The 17,167-nt window shown below is 40.3% G+C and overlaps 1 protein-coding gene across 2 annotated transcripts in view; it reads left to right on the top strand.

Annotated features, from left to right (window-relative positions):
• LOC140488149 (probable E3 ubiquitin-protein ligase HECTD4) overlaps positions 1–17,167 on the top strand; it is a 291,859-nt gene that overhangs the window by 24,000 nt on the left and 250,692 nt on the right. For both annotated transcript variants that reach the window (XM_072587982.1, XM_072587981.1), the window contains exon 2: positions 9,261–9,778. In XM_072587982.1, coding sequence (XP_072444083.1) covers positions 9,261–9,778 — 518 coding nt within the window. The remainder of the gene's footprint in view (positions 1–9,260; positions 9,779–17,167) is intronic.

The raw sequence follows: 17,167 nt of genomic DNA, 5'->3' as shown, positions 1-17,167 counted from the left end.
TGCCTCCTCGTTGTAGGGTATGAAATAATCATACCCCTTAAGAATGGTTTGGTGGTCTCCCAGAGCACTGATGGATTACTGGCCGTATCCTAATTGATGTCTAAAAATGCCCTGAACTCCCTTGTAACATTGTACAAAGTTGTCATCCTTCTACAGAAACTGATCCATACGCCAGTGCCGTGTGCCTACTCCACTACCTTTAGTCTTAACATCCAAATACACTGCTGCATGGTCCGAAATAGTTGTGCTCCCAATCCTGCAGGCCAGCACCAAGCCCAAACAAACTGACCGAACAAAGAACATATCAATTCTTGTGTGGCACTTGTGTGGGTTGGAGTAGAAGATAAAATCCCTCCCATTTGGGTGGAGGCACCTCCACACATCTTCTAACCCCAATTCCTTTCACAAGTCCTCTAACTGATGAACCGCACCTGACCGTCCCCTTGGCATCCTGTCTATACCAGGGTCCATGAGTCGAATAAAGTCTCCTCCTATAATTGTACGGCGCACCCCAAGAGCCATTAATTTAGAAACCACATAGACTAAAAATTTAAGAGGAGCATCGGAGCACAATAAAAGTTCAGGATACCATACTCTTCTCTATGTATCAGCGCCTTGAGAATGATGAACTGTCCATACTCATCCTTGATTTGATCTGCCACCTGAAATGGAAGGTTCTTTCGTACCAGTGTGGCCACTCCTCTGCTTTTGGAGTTAGAGGAGAAGAACACCCTATCGTATCCCCTCTGCTGTGACTTCAGGTGTTCCCTATCAGTTAAATGTGTCTCTTGCAACAGCGCGTTGTCAACCCTTTCTTTCTTGAGATTTGAGAGCACCTTTTTCCTTTTAATGGGGGAATGACTCCTTTTTATATTCCAGGTGCACCACCTGAACAGATCGCTAGCCATGACAGCACACTACAGCCCGCCTGCGAGCCCCCAAGAGAAAGTAGTCCATTCAATGTGCGGCAATTGGATAAAATACGGTCTTTATCAAATCTAAAGACTATTTCAACAAATACTCCCAAAACTAAGATTCTAACCACTATTCCTAACTTGAACAAATAAACACAAAAAACATCAATCTCCTGAGATCCCCCCCGCTCATAGGGGGCATTCACTCCCAACCTCTCAACCATCCTAGCACCTTCCAGTTGAGGCCGCGCCCCAAATCCAAGCAATGGAAAACAAGCATATTATTTACACTCCTGCAAGTTAACTATGGCTGGCGACCTCTTTCCCCCTCCACATCTCAACCCCACACGTCTTTACACCAAATAAGTAACCACCCCATATCCAGCAAAACTGAACAATAGAATAAGTAATAACTACCAAATGGATATAGCATAAAACACCCTGGATTTTACACCACAGCAATACCAAGCCCATAAGACCCGAGACCCCAAAAGGGAAAAGAACAAAGAAAGGGAAGATAAAATAAAATTATATTATGCCATTGTCTGCATGCATCTTTTCCTCTTTTCTCCCTCGATCAAAGTCTATCATATCAACGAGTCCAACAATTCTTTTACTTTTTCTGCCGAGGCAAAGCTGTAGACAGCTCCCCCATAATTGAAACGTAGCACTGCCGGGTACCTCAAAATATTGAATGTTTAAATCTCTTGTTTTCTTTTACATCATCAAAGGTCTTCGTTTTCTTCATTATGGCCCAGAAAAATCCTTAAAAAAAAATTATCCTTGAAATTTTATAAACCAAAGCCTGTGGCGCTCTTCCCAGTCTTCTAGCTGCTTTTGTTATCAATTGCTTTCCTTGTAACGCTGGAGTTGCACGAGGACCTGGTGGGGGTGCTGGGCTGGACTGGACTGGACCTGCGTATCGCGATCTGGTGGGCCCGCTCTACGCTCACCCAGCCTGAGTCGATCTTCAGCCCCAGCAACTCTGGAAGCCACTCTCGAGAAAGTCAACAAGGTTTTCACCCTCTGCACGCTCTGGAAGACCCATGATCAGTAAGATTTTTTTTCCCCTCCGACCTCAATTTTCGAGGTCGTCTATTTGTTTCTGCAGGGTCTGAATCTGGCCTTCCAAGGCTCATACCCACCATTGAGCTGTCCTCCGAGGCCATGGTCCTTTGTTTCCACTGCTTCTATGCGCTGATCCAAAGTCCGGATCTCCTGCTCATGCTTTGTCAGTATGGCAGTATTTGGGCCCAGTGCTCCCTTTTTTTTTCAGAGTTTTGCTGTTGTTCCACCAACCTTAACGGCTGCGGGTGTGCCCATCATAATAGAGGAGTGCCCTGTCTGTTGCGTTGTTTGTTCCCTTTCACTTAGATGTCTTTATTTCAGCTCCAGATCTTTCAAATTTTAATTTAAAGGGGCTGTAGGTGCTCTACCTAGTTTACCCTACAAACTTTCCTCAAGAGTGGCTAATGGGGGGTTGGGTAGGAGCTCACCTTGCCTAGAGTGTGGCACAGAGCCCAACACAGCAGACTGCTCAGACTGCCACCATCTTGAACCCCCAGCAAGCTTGTAATGTAACATTAGAAGCTACGTTTGTGAAGTTAGTGTTACACCTGCATACCATTTGAATAGAGTATCATTAGACTGTATTCAAGTATTTAATCCAAAATGGAAGCCTTACTTTGCAATGTTTCATTTAACTACTTGCTTGCTTTTGGAAATAGGCAGTACCCTAAAATTCTGTCTGTGGTTGTCCCAGGGACCACTGCATTCCATAAATTACAGATCTCACGAACGTTTTTGCACCTTTTACCTTGTATTGCTTTAGTTAGCCACCTCCTCGTTTTGAGCAAATGTTAGCAGTTAAGGCAATATAAACTTAGTTGTCACCTGTATTAATTTTGGGTCTTGCAATAGTTCCTCCTAGTTGTCTACCTCATTCATCAATGGCACTGTTTCTGTCAACCTTGCAGCTTCAACAAATCCTCCTCCTCCTTCCTACTGAATGCTGAGTAAGAGAAATGATAAAAGGTCATTCTTTAATGCAATGGTTGCATTCTTGTGCAACCCCATGTTATAGAAAAATCGTGCTTTAGAAGTAGCGCTTAAAGTGTTGGAGATCTAATCGTATTATGACCAACACATGTTTTAAAAGTTTGTGCTTTAGAAACCTTCTGTTTCTGATAGACACAGTACTTCGTGGATGTCTAGGCTTGAGTTGCAAGATCTGTTTGAAATCTATCCCAGTTGTGTCGCAACACTTTGGAGGTTATCCTCAGTGTAAAGATAGGACTTTGCCTCCAGACAGACCATACCACGTCACTCTTACTAATGCTACCACACGGAAGCTTCTGCAGTAGATAGATTGGTGAGGTTAAGGTCAAATTGATTGACAAGTGCACAGCACCTGATGGGCTTCATACTACAGTCTTAAAAGAAATGGCTTATACAGTAGTTGATGCATTGGTTTTCATTCCTCTTTGGTCTGGGTAAGGCCCTATCTGATTGGATGATAACAGGTGTAACCCCTTTATTCAAAAAGAGAGGGAGACAGAAAGCAGGAAACTGAAGGTTAGTTGGCTTAATATCTTACTCAGGAAAAATGTTAGCTCTTGTTATTAGAAGCAAGGCACTTAGAAAATATTAAGGTCATAAGGCAGAGAAAATGTTTCTGTGAAAGGGGGCAGTGTTGAACCAATCATTTGGAGTTCTTTTAGGAAGTAACGTACTTGTGGATGAAGAGGAACAGGTGGAATATTGCTGTGTTTAGATTTCCAGAAGGTGTTTGATAAGGTCTCATCAAAGGTTATTTTGGAAAATAAGAGCTTATAGTGTCGGGCACCTAAGTTTCATGACCAGCATTTATTGTCCATTCCAAATTGCTCTTGAACTGTGTGATGCCCCAACAGCATTGTTATGGATCTGGTGCCACATCTAGATTTCCCTCCCTAAAGCTCATTAGTGGACCAGATGAGTTTTTAAAGACAAAAAGAAGTTGCCGTGATCACCCTTCCTGGGACTGGCTTTCAATTCTAGATGGATTACATCATCTACACCAGCCCATATTGTTACGGATAAAAGATTGGCTGGCTAACATAAATAGCTGCAACCCAAGACTAGCTGTTTCTGCATATTTTCTACACTGGCATCTACCTAACAACGGCATTTTGGTCAGTGGTTAGCACTGTTGCCTCTCAAGTGGCAGGGACCCAGGTTCAGTTCCAGCCTCGGGTGACTGTCTGTGTGGAGTTTGCACACACTCCCTGTGTCTGTGTGGGTTTCCTCCGGGTGCTCCGGTTTCCTCCCACAATCCAAAGATGTGCATGTCAGGTGAATTGGTCATGCTAAATTGCCCATAGAGTTAAGTGCATTAGTCAGAGGGAAATGGGTCTGGGTGGATTACTCTTCAGAGGGTCGGTCTGGCCTTGTTGGGCCAAAGGGCCTGTTTCCATACAGTAGGGAATCTAATTGAATCTAATCTTATCGAATCGAATGTGAAAGATTGTCGAGGAAGAATCAAGACAAATGCAACCAGTTGCCACCCTATCAGTCAACCCTTGATCATCATTGGTAAAAGCTGTAATTGATCTGCTATCAAATGCATTGCAAAGGAAAATCCTGGTCATTGACTCTTAATTTGGATCCTACCAGGGCCACTTGCCTCTTGATTACATTATAGCATTGGTCTAAAAATGGGCAAAAGAGCTGAACTCCAAAGGTGAGGTGAGAGTGACTTCCCTTGACATCAAGATAACATTTGAATGACTTTGGCATCAAGAAGCTGTAGTGAAACTGGAAGCAAAGGAATTATGGAAAATTTGCTGCTTGTTTGAATCACACCTAACACAAAGTAAGTTGGTTGTAGTTTAAGTGTCAATCATTTTGATCCCAGGACATCACAACAGAAGCTCCTCATCAGGTTCACTGGGGAGTGCAGGAGGGCATGCCAGGAGCATCACCAGCTATACCTAAAATGAGGTATCAACCTGGTGAAGCCACCAAATAGGAATGCTAGTAGCCCAAACACCAAGTAATAAACAGAGCTAAGTGATCCTGCAATCAATGGATTAGATCGAAGCTCTGTAGTCCTACCATATGCAGTCTTGAATGCTAGTGAACAGTTATTCAACTCTCACTGAAGAGGGGCCTGCGCAAATATCCTCATTCTTAATGGTGGAAAAGCCCAATACCTCTGTGCAAAAAGATAATGCAACAATCTCGAGGCAGCATCAGAGATGAGTTTAGGTTCCTGGCTTCTGCATGATGAGGCAATCCTAGTGCTGACTCATGACTAAGTAGTGAAGGTGAGTTTGGTTCCCAGCAGTGTTACATCCAGTGCAGATTTGTGGAGGTGGGTTTAGGCCCAGTGTGAGACCAGGCAACAATTGCATCGGTGAGGTGGCTCCGAAGTGGACTTATGGAAACAGAACTGATCGTGGGCTGGTGTAGTACCCAGTGAGATTAGTGGCATTTGCATTGGCAAGATCCAGTGAGGACTCATGGTAGTGAGGGCGTTGATGGAGGTGAAATGGTGCTGAAGAATGACTAACATTCCAGTGGCGGTGGCACAGTGAAGGGGACTCATGCTTGCCCACCAGGCCCCTAATAGGAAGAACTATAAAGTTGAATATTTGTTTTTTGTATTTTTTTGCCTTTGTATGTTTTGATTATTTTTCTGTGTTTTAAGATGGCGCCAGAGAATGGCAACACTATACTATACTTTTCATTGTATTCTGTAACAAATAAGATAAAATCAAAAAAAAGTTTTGGGTTCTGCTCGGGCTACTGAGCTGCTGTCCTAATTACAATCTTGATTCATACATAGACAAAAGAGCTGGATGCAATGTGAGGTGAGAGTGAAGGGCCTTGGCATCGAAGCCGCATTTGACTCCGTGGCATCAGGGTGTCCTGGCGAAATTGGAATCAGTGGATATTAGGGAGCAAACTCTCTGCTGTTTGGAGTCCTACCTGGCACATAATAAGGTGGTCATGGCTGTTGGAGGTCACTGGATTTGCCACTTAAGCACATTGGTAGCAAGAACAGGTCAAAGGTTAGGAATACTGCGGTGAATAACTCACCACCTCTCTCCTCAAAGCCTGTCCACCATCTGCAAGCCACAAGTCAGGTGTGTGATGGAATACTCCCCACTTGTCTGAATAGCTGCAGCCCCAACAACATTCAAGAAACTTGACTCCATCCAGGACAAAGCAGCCTGTTTAATTGGCGCCAAGTCCACAAGCATCCAATCTTGCACGACAGGCACTCAGCAGCAGTGGTTATTATCTTCAAGGTACACTGCAGAAATTTACTAAAGATCCTTCAACACTGCTTTCCAAACCGCAACCACTTCTATCTAGAAGGACAAGGGCAGCAGATACATGGGAACATCACCACTTGGAAATTCCCCACTAAGTCACATTATCCTGACTTTGAAATATATTTCTGTTTTTTCAACGTTACTGGTAGATCAACACCATGCGCACCTTCTAGTTTCTGATGAGGTCCTCAACCCCTCTGAACCAAAATCCCCAGCAGCTTTGGCAAATCTGACCTGATGATAAAAGACAACAAAAGATCGGTTGTCCGAGTTCCCTTACTGTGATTTACGTTGTCTTCTGTTCCAGGTCAAACTGGTTGCATATGCATATTAATCTGTGTTCTAAAAGTGGATCTGAGTAGATGATGCATAGTCAGCTATGTACAAAAAGGTTGTGACTTAGTACCTCTTCCATCGATTGTCACTCCTCTTCTGTCCACTTCCTTACTGATGCTCTCAAAAGTTGTTGCAGCAGATAAATTATAATTATTACTTAACCTTAATAGAAAGTCTTCATTGCTAAGCTGAAATGTCTCTGGTGCCAGGCTCCCGATTATTGCATCCAATTGTGTTAGTGTAAATAATGCCTCAGGGCTGAAATAGAGATGCTAAAAGTGCATTCTTTGAAACTTTTAGGGGCTTTTAAGCACTGGAGTTTGGGTCAGTACTGGAGTAGATGTTACTAAAAGTATATCTGATATAGGTGTAATCTGCTTTATTGGGTAGAATTTCAAAGGCCATAATGAGACCATTTTGACCCAGGTGCATAGTTCTTTTACTTCCTCCAGAGATTAATCAAGAATATAAAATGTCCTTGTTTAGCTGTCAGTTAACAACTTACTTCTAATATTACTAATGATTTGGAAAATGCTGTAATTTAGATTGAGAATTGATTTTGAGGTGAAATGGCACACTATTACTTTCAGTTCAAAATTGAGCACAGTTCGTGTGTAAAGGTAAGTTAGAATTTGGCTTTAAAAACAAATCTTTCTTTGTATTGAGATATTTATTTGGCTGTTCCCATTGTCTTTGATTTCTTAAATCATACACAGCTTTCTAACCTGTTTTGTTCATCTTCTTCACTTGTTATAGCAAAAATTTCATCGGTTGTATTTGTAAATCTATTTCCAGCATTCTGAGGGATTTTACCTATCCAGGAATACTCTGGTCCAAGGCTGCTTATATTTCATTGTTTCAAGGTGTGCTCAGCATCGGGGGAAGTGCTCATTGTAAGGTATCCAGTCGGTCACTTAGGGCTTCACTGGAGGATTTCAAAGGTTACAGATAATTAGCAAGTACTGAGTGTGGGAGACTGTCAAGAATCAAAGCAAACTCCATCTTGGCAGTGCTATAGTTAGCTGTATTGCCAGGAGACTGAACAATATGTTCCGTTTAGGGGAATTGGAGGGGTCAAGAGCAGCCGCATGGCTGGGTAGCATTAAAACTGAGATGTTCTAGGAATTCGAAGGTAACTAATTGTTGGGAGTCGGGACTGAAGAAATCCTGGAATGCTGAGAAAGTTGACTCTGGGGACAAGTTATGATCGTCTTGGGTTATGCCTATGAACAGTGCATTTGAGAAAGTGGGGATTGGAAAAACATTTGACCAATATTTTCTTGATGCACCAGTAAGATTGAAGTGTGTGTTGTATAAGACTGAAGATGTTCTGAAGTAGGGTCACTGAATTTGAAATGTTAACTCCGTTTTCTGTCCATAGATGCTGCCAGATCTGTTAAAGTTTTTGCAGCAATTTCTGTTTTTGATATTATAGGAGAGTTGGTTGAATCAGTTGGTCTAAGAGATGGCTATTCAGGGATGCATTATATTTCAGAAGGTATAAGTGTCCTTGCATATTGCACTTAGATTCCTGAAGGTATTGGTGATGCACAACAAATAGAAAGTTTTGTTGTGGTGGAAGAGGAGGGCTTGTAGGGTTCAGTGAGGTTGTGGAGTTCAAGGGGAGGCACGGCAAAAAAGAAACAAAATGATGGGGAGAGAAAGAACTTGCATTACATTGCATCTTCCTTTTTCGAGGAATACCAATGCATTTCGTAGTCAATTAATTACTTTTGAATTGGAGCTAATTTGCAGTGATATTGATTTGATACCAGTCCATCTGTGTGATTGACAATTGAGAATATTGTGATCAACAGTGATTTCCCCACATGTATGAATAGCCTGCAAACACCACTGAGCCTGATCTCACCACAATTGACAGACATTTAGTTTCCAGTATGACTGCTGGATATCAGTTAGCAAATCAGCGGATTTTAAATGATATTTAACCTGGGTTTAAGGGCCAAGGTTGAATTTGAGACAGTATAGTTATCTATGTGGCAGACAGTATATTTGTCCATTCAGCTAATGGAGCAGTACATTAAATGATCTCCTATGTTTGTCTAAAGCACTGCAGTCTTGCAAGATATCTACTTTTCTTTTGCCAGAGGGTAGTGTTGTTTCTCCATGCTACGTAGTATAAATATAAACAAGGAGTGTTGTGAGGTGGTGAGTGTGGGAATTGTTTTTTTTTGGCTTTTCCATGTCTAATAGCTCGCCTAGAATGGTTAGTAGCTGCTTTGTCAGATTTGGTGTGATTGTTGAAATGTGTTTGTTAAAGTTTATTTTTTGCTATAATTTTCTTGTCACATTGCTTATCTGGAAACGCTATCATGTGATTCCAGATTGGATGAAGTTTGTCATTGTTGCAGTAACATAAAGCTGTGATACTTGGACCTCCTTTGCATCGGGTACTTTACAAATTGAAAACAGGCTCCTTTTTCAGTCTTGAAATTAAACAAAAAAATTAATATTGGAAAAATCAGTGTAGTATAATATTTAGTATTTTGTTCTCATTCTTCCACTAAGATGCTCCTTCATAATACACTGAGCCCTCTTTTCTCCTCATGTTGTTGGTGTAGATTGTACATGTTAATATTCCTATGAAGTTCTTTTGGATGTTTTATATATTAACAGGCTAAATAAGTGCTATCATTCTGCTGTAAAATATTCTTTGTTCAATTTTTAGATATTGACATTTGAAACCAAAAATCCTGAAGAGCTAGCAGAACGCTTGCGAGCTGTGTGTGGAAACCAGAGTAATGCATATGCACGACTACTTGAATACCGTCTCAATGCACTTAGAGGCCTGTGGAATGCACAACGACAGTTAGCACTTGAAGAGCAGCATGAACGTGAAAACTCCAGTGATGAAGAGACCATGTCCTTGCTCAAACGGCAGGGCTTGCTGCAGCAACCAGAACAAGCACCATTTACTTCTCGCATGGGCCTCTTATTAGTGTTCCCTTTGATCCAGTCACAAAGTAAAACTGATCCTTCTCTCTGTAATATCACTGCTGAGGTACTCCTGAACTGCCTGAGAGATTGTCAGCCTCTGAGCCTTACAAAAGAACCTGCTGACTGTCTGAATGGTCTGGAAGCCCTTCTCTGCTCCTGGTTAGAAGAATCACCTGCTTTGGGTCAATCAATTCCATGGAAACAGAAAGAAAATGCTGCAGCTGCATTGGTAGCTCTTGCCTGTGCAAGGTAAGAGCAATCTGGTATATTTCTGTCTAACTAGAAGTGTTCTTAAGATTACAATGTCTTCAGTAACATTACATTTCACAGAATAAAGATGACAGTGATCTGAAATAATATTTTGGTGCACATTAATAAACAAATGCTACATGAGTGTTTGCTTAATGACCCTGATTGACAATATTCACAACTTCGATATTACATGGACCATATTATCTCTCTACACCTATCGCAATTCACCAATAGGTGTAGTGATGTTATGAGTAGTGGTTGATGGGCTGCTTCTACCAAAAGACCGATGTGGTACGAGTTTTTTAAAAAATAAAACAAAATGCAGCAAGCAGTGTCACTTAGCAAGGAAAGTCAGGTAGGTAACACATCTAAAATCTCAGAATTTGTCTTTTCTCTTTGCAGACTGTTATTCATTATCTATTTCAGATTTTGAGCATTCGCAATATTACTTTTAATTTTGTATACACTCTGTTTTTTTTTCAAGATTTTAGAATGAAGTTGTACCAAAGATAGCTTTGGATTCCATTTTTCAAAAGCTCTAATTGGAAAATGCCTTGTCTGGAACTGAAAAAGCACCAAGTCACTTGGGACTTGTTCTTAGAGCACATTTGGATGTCTCCTACTCAAATATCTAATTTTGTTGCCAGAAGGCGAATACAGAAAACAACCAACAAAAGGAACAAATAACCACTTGGGGAAGGAGCTCTCTGCTCTTTACTCCAAATGCATGTCAGAGAGCAAAAACAAATTGGTTCCTAAAACCTTCCTGCTTCTGCATCACAGTGTTTCTGCAGTCACCATGTTATCAAACAGAATGTTGTGTTATATATTGAAATTGCTATTAAACTGTAATATTTTGCTACTGTAATATTTTGCTACTGTACTACTTGATCAGAACCACATTGATTCATTAAAATGGTATCCTGTCTAACAGCACTCAAACGAATAGTTGCTAAATCTTAGCGAGTTTTGAGAAGATTTGTTGCTAAGTCTCTCTCTGACAATGTTTCTTAACTGTATATTACTGGATTGCATTTCTCAGTTCTTTCCCTGAGGTGTATGGACTTAGAGCTGAAAGTAGATTTTGAGCAGTTCATTTTTTCCCCGTTGACTAAATTAATGAGAACTAGTCATGTATCTTAGAATTGAAGTTTGTGGCTGCAGTGGAGTCTTTGCCACATGAGTGTATGCTGTCAAGGCCATCAACTAGCAGCTTGATATTATATAATAATTTGCTATCCCCACTGATGCTCTCCATCTGATGTTTCTTTCACACATCATAAATTATTGGTCATCTCGCTCACCACTAATGGAATGAAATTTAATTTTTTTTCTTGCTTCCCTTTTGCATTTGAGTACAGTACTGGTCACTTGGTATTTTAAATGTTGACTAGCTTCATTCAGCCCTGGAATTTTTCTCATTCACCTTTCTCATTTATCCAAGGCAGTGTTTGACCACCTATTACTATTGAATTTAGAGCAAATTTGCTCAAATTTGAACCTGTACTAGCTGTCTTAATGGTTTCTTTAACCAACAGTTAGTTGCTACAAAAGATAATCTCCACTCTCGTCTTTCTTAATAACTCGGTAGATACCTTCAGGCCCTAGGGACTTAACCATATGAATCTTCTTCAAGCGACCAACACCACGTCATTCTTGATCTTAAAATGCCCTGGCATGTGCTCCACACTATCTTTGTATCCTCCATGTCATTCTCTTGGGTGACTACTGGCTCAAAGTACTCATATAGGCGGAGTGGGACCATTCGGCACAGCCATTTAGCACGGCCTGTTTGGTGCAGCTTATTTTGCCGTAGACCCGTTTAGGTGCAGAACTATTTTGGTGCAGATATACAGTAGCCATCAATGAAAATCAACATAATAGTATAATTATTAGATGGGGTAGTTTCCAGTAGTTTGTAGTTAATATTAAGATAACTAGTCATCAAAGAAAAACAACTGTAGAGGGAACTTTACAAGCGATTAACGAGTGCCTAGAAAATTTTTCAGAACAATACCTAACAACAGAGCGCTGAAGAAAATGGTTCATAGAACAAGGAAAGAAATTGCTGCTTACCCTGTAAATCCAAGAATCTTGTAATTCCAGATACCCTTAAAATATATTCTGTTAATTAATATAATAAAGAACAATTTTTACTAGCTGACAGCGGTAGCACCACCTGAAAATTCTTATATTTGGAAGAAAAATTAATGCTGAGTTTCTGAAACAATCAAAAAAGTTATATGCTCGTGGAACATTCAAAATTTCCCCACCTCTATTTTCATAAGTTTGTTATTTTCGGGGAAATACGTAAAGGTGTGTTCCCACTGTTGTATGCTTTACTCCCAAATAAGTTACAAACAACATATGATAAATAATTTAAAATGGTTCTGGAAATACAGCCTGAATGCTGCCCTGACATTATCAACTGTGACTTTGAACTTGTACATCTCGTAGCAGGGCACGATATTCCGTTAAAATTAAAGAGATTCAGGGAATTTGATTTTTTTCAGAAACTTTGAGGAACCACGGTTAGGAGTGGACTAATCACAAACTAAATGCAGTTGATACACAAATAACTACAACCTACTGGTTCTACTATTATGTTGATGACTACCGTATATCTGTGCCAAAATAGTTCTCCGCCTAAATTGGGTCTGTGGCAAAATAGGCTGCACCAAAATGGCTGCGCCGAATGGTCCTAAATCCTCATTTAGGATCTCGTCCACATCCTCTGCCTCCAAACACAAGTTTCCCTCCTTTTTATCCTTGTAGTCCTATCACCTCCCTAGTTATCCTCTTGGTTTTAATGTATGTATAGAATGCCTTAGGAGTCTCTTTAATCCAACTTGCCCAGGTCATTTCATGGCCCCTTCTTGCTCTCCTAGTTCCCTGCTTATGTTCTTTCCTGCTTTCTTTATGTTCCTCATGAGCCCTATCTGATTTTAGCTTCCTAAACATTGCGTATCCTACTTTTTATCTTTTGATTAAATTCACAACCTCCCTCTTTATCCAAGGGTCTTAAAACAATTTCCCCAGACCAAATGAGGAAGTAGATTCTGAATTTATTTATGAACAGAAATCATATCAGCATGACTTCCATCAACACAATCTTATACAGGTGACTGCAGTAAATCGGCCTGAGCTTTTTAATGTCCATTCTACTCTACTGTCTTGTTACCAACAGCATGCTTGCGAACATACTCTGGTTCTGCTACGTGGGAACCCGAGTTTCAGCCTATTCCACGTTGCCTTTCTGTTGCATTTCATATTAAAAGTTTGAATATATTCCTTACCTTTACAATGATTTGAATGTGTGATGAATATTCAACATTGTTAACTTTGATTGCCAAGCTATTTTAGTGGTCTCCACAGGAGTGTGATATTTGCAACTCCTGTTATTTCAAAGTTGACTAAATTAAAAAAGGTAAAGTTGTCATAGCCCTACCAGACCATAGGGTCCAGAGAGAGACATGACTGGTGGTGATTTAACCTGAGGGTCACCATACCTCAGTGGGAGAGGTCAAAGAAGAGTGTTCTTCATGATAACCTCAGTAAGTGTGAAAATGATGTAATACAGCAAAGCCAAAGCCAAAACCACCATCTAGAAACTAGACATTGGTAAGAAGGTTGCAATTCTGCTGGCTGATTTAGATCATAGTCATCGTCAGATTTGTGTTGACATAGAACATGATAAATTCTTATTCATACCCAAATTACTTCTACTTCTAGCTACCTCTTATGCAGTGTCAATAAGATGGAATTTGACAATTTCCCTGAATAGAGGGTTTTGCTGTGGAATTCAGGCTTACAAATGCTGAGGTTTTTGTCAGCACAATCCTGAGATGAGAGAACAAGATATTTTGTTGCTGTGTAATGCTATTTGAAGGTGGTGATCACTTACAGTGCCACTAACTGCACCTCTGGCTTTGACAAATGGTACAATGTTTCTGATGAAATCCATTTCCCATATGTCCATTTGAGCCAAGGAAGGCAGCATTTGTTGTGAAATTTGAGCCCACTGAGTTCCTGAGTGGTTAGAGGGTAATATTCCATTCTATCCTGCAATAGGAGCATTTCTTATTGCAATGTGCTTTTTAAAGTGGGATGCCAGGACAATTCAGAGAAATGGACAATAAAAGTCAAGGAATTAATGCAGTTGGAGAAGGAAATGGGCAGACTTTAGTTTAGAAGTTGAATGTTGAAGTGACTTGCATCTTCTGATGTGTTAGGTACAAGGATTTTGGGAATTCTGGAAGATTGAAACTAAAACTATTTCAGCAACTACTTCTGTTAAGATGTTGCAGTCTGTGGGATTTGTCAACTTTTGGTCCCGCAAATTTCCCCAATCTTTATTTGTTTTCAGTTGCTTATTCTCTTGCTATAATCTTAACCTCAGGTTCCACTCTGTATCTGACAAAAAAAGCTTCTGTCTTTGTTTAATGTTTCTGCTACCCTTTATTTCCCATTAGAATTTCTTCTGTCTCTGTTTCTAAGGACTCTTACTTTTGCTGATCTCTTCCCAAATTTTGTGCTTGTAGAAGTACTTGATCTCTGTTTCTGATTATTGCTAATTTACTCACATTCTGTTCTCTTATCACTAAAATCATCAGTGAACATTCCTACAGCTGATGTTATGTTGGAATGTAAGTTGTCGACATAAAAAGCAGCTCAACATATTTCAGATAAGGACATTTCTTTGAGGTACTCTCCAACAACTTGAACCATCTTCCTTTGTGCAAAGTATGATTTCATTCAGCAGAGAACTTTCTTGATTCCTGTTTTCCAATCTGAGGAATAGTCCCTTATAATTAATTATAGGATTACTTTTGGTGAGTGCAGCTTTTTAGATTTATGACTTTTAAGTTATTTCCAATATTGTAATTGGCAGAGGCCTCTAAACACTTCCCACAACTGTGTTCTTGTGATTTGTCATTGCTTAGCTGCCTGCACACTGATTTCAGATCATGATTTTCTAGGCTAAGATCCTTTTTCATTATGTTATTTGTCTTTTGTAGGCAATTGTGTCCTAAGCCACAATTGTGTATCCTTTCGGGGTGGGGATGGGGGTAAGTGGAATTATTGTCTGCTGGTCGATACCAAAGTTCTCAGCAATTCCTTCCGTGGTATGTCAATCGGGTTGTCCCTTCAAATTTATTTATTTTCAATTGTGATCTGGTGGATTCTGGGTGGGTTCCACAGTACTGGCTGCATTGATCATAAGGAGGGCATTAAGATGTTCTGATTCCTTCAGTAAGATTCCTGCTGCATTGTCTTTAAAAATTAGTTTGCACTCTTTTAATGAGTACTTTAGGAGTGGTGACATGTTTTAAGGGCATGTCAATGAATCAAATGTCTCTCTCTCTCTCTCGCATATGCATTCTCTTTCACGCACACAGTCGCGCACACGCAGTCACATACTCTCTCACTCACAGTCGCGCACTCACATGCACAAAAAAATGTGCTTATTGAGCCTTTGTAGAACCTGCTGATTTCATCATTTAGTGCTAGGAGATTGATTCAGTCAGTATGCTGTGTTCTTTTTGGTAATCCAGTTCTTAATTCTCATAGTAATGACATGTCAGTATTTGCAGGTGTTTCTCTTAACATGATTTCATTTTTGCCTATTATTCTAGAATTTTATATTGATAGTGAAATAACTGTGCCACAAGGATCGATGCTGGGTCCACTGCTTTTAGTCATTGTAGAAATGACTTGATGTGAACCATAAGAGAGATGCTTAATAAGTTTGCAGATGACACAAATTGGAGGTGTAGTGGACAGCAAAGAAGGTTACTTCAGAGTACAACAGGATCTCGTTGAGATGGGCCAATGGGCCGAGGAGTGGCAGGTCAGGTTTAATTTAGATAAGTGTAAGTTGCTGAATTTTACAAGGGCAAGTAAGGCAGCACTTGTACACTTAATGGTTAAGTCCTAGCAAGTGGTGCTGAACAAAGACCTCTTGTAGTGCAGGAGTCGCAGGTCGACAGGATAATGAAGAAGGTATTTGGTATGTTTGTCTTTATTGGTCAGTGCATTAAGTATAGGAGTTGGGAGGTTATCTTGTGGCTGGACAGGACATTGGTTTTGCCACATTTGGAATACTGCATTCAATTATGATCTCCCCTGCCATAGGAAGATGTCGTGAAACTTGAAAGGGTTCAGAAAATAGTGACAAGGATGATGGGCTTATGCCCAAAATGTCAATTCCCCTGCTCGGATGCTGCCTGACCTGCTGTGCTTTTCCAGCACCACTCTCTCGACACTGATCTCCAGCATCTGCACTCCTCACTTTGTCATAATTACAAATATGTTGTTGGGGTTGGAGAGTTTGAGCTACACGGAGAGGTTGAATAGGCTGGGGCAATTTTCCCTTGAATGTTGGATGCTGAGGGGTGACCTTGTAGAGCTTTATAAAATCACAAGGGGCATGGTTAGGGTAAGTAGACAAGGTTTTGTCCCCGGGGTGTAGGAGTCCAAAACTTTGGGGCATAGATTTAGGGTGAGAGCAGAAAGATTGAAAAGAGACCTATGGGGCAACTTTCTCACAGTGTGGACTAAGCAGCCAGAGGAAGTTGGGGAAGGCTGGTACAATTACAACATTTTAAAAGGCATCTGGATGGGTACATGAATAGGAAGGGTATGAGGGCTATGGGCCAGCGTTGTGCGATACTTTGCTTTTGAAAGAGTATTGAGTTCAAAAGCTAGGAATTAAACATTTACAAATACCTCTAATAATGGGAGTTCATTTCCTGGCCGATCAGCACCCTTGTCTTGTGTAGTATAGAGCTTCATTTTCCTTTGAGTTGGTACTCTTCTAGAGTGTCCTGATGAGTGCAAGATGAAATGCTGTGAAATTTCTTTTTTCAGCATGATTCATCAAATAATATACCAGACGGTTTTTATTGGTTCAAATTATGTGCGCTTGTTCAGCTTGAAATGATGACATGCGCAGGACCTTCCAGTGTCTTTATAAATGAATTATATCTTAAATGGGTAATTGCCTGTCTCCCTGTTACTCTGATAGGTAACTGTAAATTGAGCACATAATCAGTGATTTTGTGGCTATTTGGCAATTTGTAATTTGTTTGTGTATGTATGAAGATAATTAACTATATCATTGTTGGGAGGAATTTCAGTTATAAATAATTTTTAGTTTCTAAGAGGTCCTTGAACTCTAGATGATTTTTTTTTATTTTCAAAGAAGTGAAAATGCTGATCAGTGTGATTGTCTAACAGGCTTCATATTTTATGATTTGATTTTTGTCATCTAATCTCTAGAAGAGAAAACATGAGATGAATGCCATTGTTATTTCTATTGCAGATTAGTTTCTAAAACATTTTTAAGATGTTTTGCCAGGTGAGAATGCTACCTTCAAGCCGTGC

This window comes from Chiloscyllium punctatum, chromosome 17 (genome assembly GCF_047496795.1).
Source record: "Chiloscyllium punctatum isolate Juve2018m chromosome 17, sChiPun1.3, whole genome shotgun sequence".
Taxonomy (NCBI): domain Eukaryota; kingdom Metazoa; phylum Chordata; class Chondrichthyes; order Orectolobiformes; family Hemiscylliidae; genus Chiloscyllium; species Chiloscyllium punctatum.
Note: the sequence above shows the minus strand (reverse complement) of the source record. Positions and strands in the feature narration are given on the sequence as shown.